The sequence below is a fragment of the Sapajus apella genome, unplaced genomic scaffold (genome assembly GCF_009761245.1).
Source record: "Sapajus apella isolate SASKATOON/1434 unplaced genomic scaffold, GSC_monkey_1.0 scaffold10623, whole genome shotgun sequence".
NCBI classification, from domain to species: domain Eukaryota; kingdom Metazoa; phylum Chordata; class Mammalia; order Primates; family Cebidae; genus Sapajus; species Sapajus apella.
In genome coordinates this window covers 1-2,063 of record NW_022447544.1, presented here as the reverse complement: position 1 = coordinate 2,063, position 2,063 = coordinate 1, and the positions used below count along the sequence as shown (strand labels likewise).

The window sequence follows — 2,063 nt, the reverse complement described above, 5'->3', positions numbered from 1 at the left end:
CTTCTCCAAGGAAGTATGGGCAGAGATGGGAGACTGGGAGAAAACTCGCTATAGGAATGTGAAAAGGAACTATAATGCACTGATTACTATAGGTAACAAGAAGTGCTAGGCCCATACCAGCCTGGGAAACATAAAACAGGTCTTTGGTTCCTATGTTATTTTAGTTCTTAGGTAGTGGTATCTGCCCACAGTTCCCTTTTGTATGAAGCCAAATCTGAAGGGAAATTGTGTTCTTTTGTGTCAGTGTGGGGCTGAGTGTGGATACTGACGATGCAGAAGTCACATCTTGACCTTGTTCAGGACTCTGCCAGCTCATCAGACTGAGCCGCAGTGGCTTTGTGGTCCTTTCCATTGCCACTGCCCTTTGTTCCTCTGCCCAGCTCTTCCCTTTAAGAACAAAATTTTTCTTAATTTCAGGTCTCCGAGCCACTCGATCAGCTTTCATGTGTCACCGAAGGCAGGCCATCAAATTCCAGGTGGATGACACTGAAGATTCTGATGAAGAATGGACACCTAGGCAGCAAGGTAAGAGGAAAGTAGGAATTTTTACTTTTTTATTTTTATTATTTTTGAAGCAGAGTCTTGCCCTGTCACCCAGGCTGGAATACAGTGGTGCAACCTCAGCTGACTGCAGCCTCTGCCTCCAGGTGGTTCAAGCAATTCTCCCACCTCAGCCTCTCGAGTAGCTGGGACATGGTGGCGTGCACCACCATGAGCTATTGTGCATAGCCCACAGTAAGATTTAGAGTGACCTCTGACCAGGCACGGTGGCTCACACCTGAAATCCCAGGACTTTGGGAGGCCAAGGTGGGCATATCACTTGAGGTCTGGAGTTTGAGACCAGCTTAACCAATGTGGTGAAACCCTGTCTCTTTAAACATACAAAAAAAATTAGCTGGATGGTGATGGGTGCCTGTAATCCCAGATACTCAGGAGGCTGAGGCTGAAGAAGTGAGTGGCTCACTGCAACCTCTGCATCCTGGGTTCAAGCAGTTCTGCTGCCTCAGCCTGCCAAGTAGCTGGGACTACAGGTGCCCACCACAACACCCAGCTAATTAATCTTTATAGTTTTCTATGTGTAAGGTCATGTCATCTGCAAATAGAAATAATTTTACTTCTTTCTTTCAATTTGGATGCCTTTTATTTCTTTACCTTTCCTAATAGCTCTGGCTGTGACTTCCAGCACTATGTTGAATAGAAGTAGCAAGCCTGGAAATCCTTACCTTGTTTATGACCTTAGAAGAAAGGCTTTCATTTTTCATCATCAACTATGGTGTTAAAAATGGACTTTTTTATGTGACCTTTTATGTTGAGGTGATTTTCTTCTATTCCTAGTTTGTTCAATGTGTTTGTCATGAAGGCCAGTCAATTTACATTTTTAAAATGAATGTAATAGATACTTTATGAATATAGGATGAAACAAAGAGTTTCATCTATTTTTTTTAAATCTTGAGAAAATTAGCAATGCCCCAATAGAAGCATAGGCCTTAATGATACCTCAGAAAACATTTTCAAATCACCCTCAGATAATACTTGGAATCACCACTCTCTGGTTCAGAATTCTCTGTCTCTAATGAGAATCTCCAGAGTTGAGCCAGGTATGGTGGCTCATGCTTGTAATCCTAGCATTTTGGAAGGCCAAGGCAGGTAGATCACCTGAGGTCAGGAATTCAAGACCAGCATGGCCAACATGGAGAAACCCTGTTTCTACTAAAAGTATAAAAATTAGCCAGGTGTGGTGGCACATGCCTGTAGTTCCCAACAACTTGGGAGGCTGAGGTAGGAGAATCACTTGAACCCGAGAGGCAGAGGTTGCCGTGATCTGAGATTGTGCCACTGCACCACAGCCTGGGCCACAGAGGAAGACTCCATCTCAAAAAAAAAAAAAAAAAAAGAAAAAAAAGAAAGAAAGAAAAAGAAAACCTCCAGAGTTTGGAAACGTTTACCAGTCAAACCTCCTGGGATGGCCTTCAGGGTGGAACAGAGTAAACACCAGAAGGTAAGTATTTCCCAAACCCTACTGAAAAGAAATCTTCCTCCTAGATCCAACACAGATAAAAGAA

The 2,063-nt window shown here is 43.2% G+C and overlaps 1 protein-coding gene across 1 annotated transcript; it reads left to right on the top strand.

The window, feature by feature from the left end:
• Positions 1-4: 4 nt before the first annotated feature.
• Positions 5-1,999, top strand: LOC116548370 (probable histone-lysine N-methyltransferase PRDM7; the record flags this gene model as incomplete). The annotated part of the gene is made up of 3 exons (XM_032273866.1): positions 5-92; positions 418-525; positions 1,950-1,999. Coding segments are annotated over 3 exons (246 nt in total), but the record flags the coding sequence as incomplete, so codon positions are not given.
• Between the last annotated feature and the right edge of the window lie 64 nt (positions 2,000-2,063).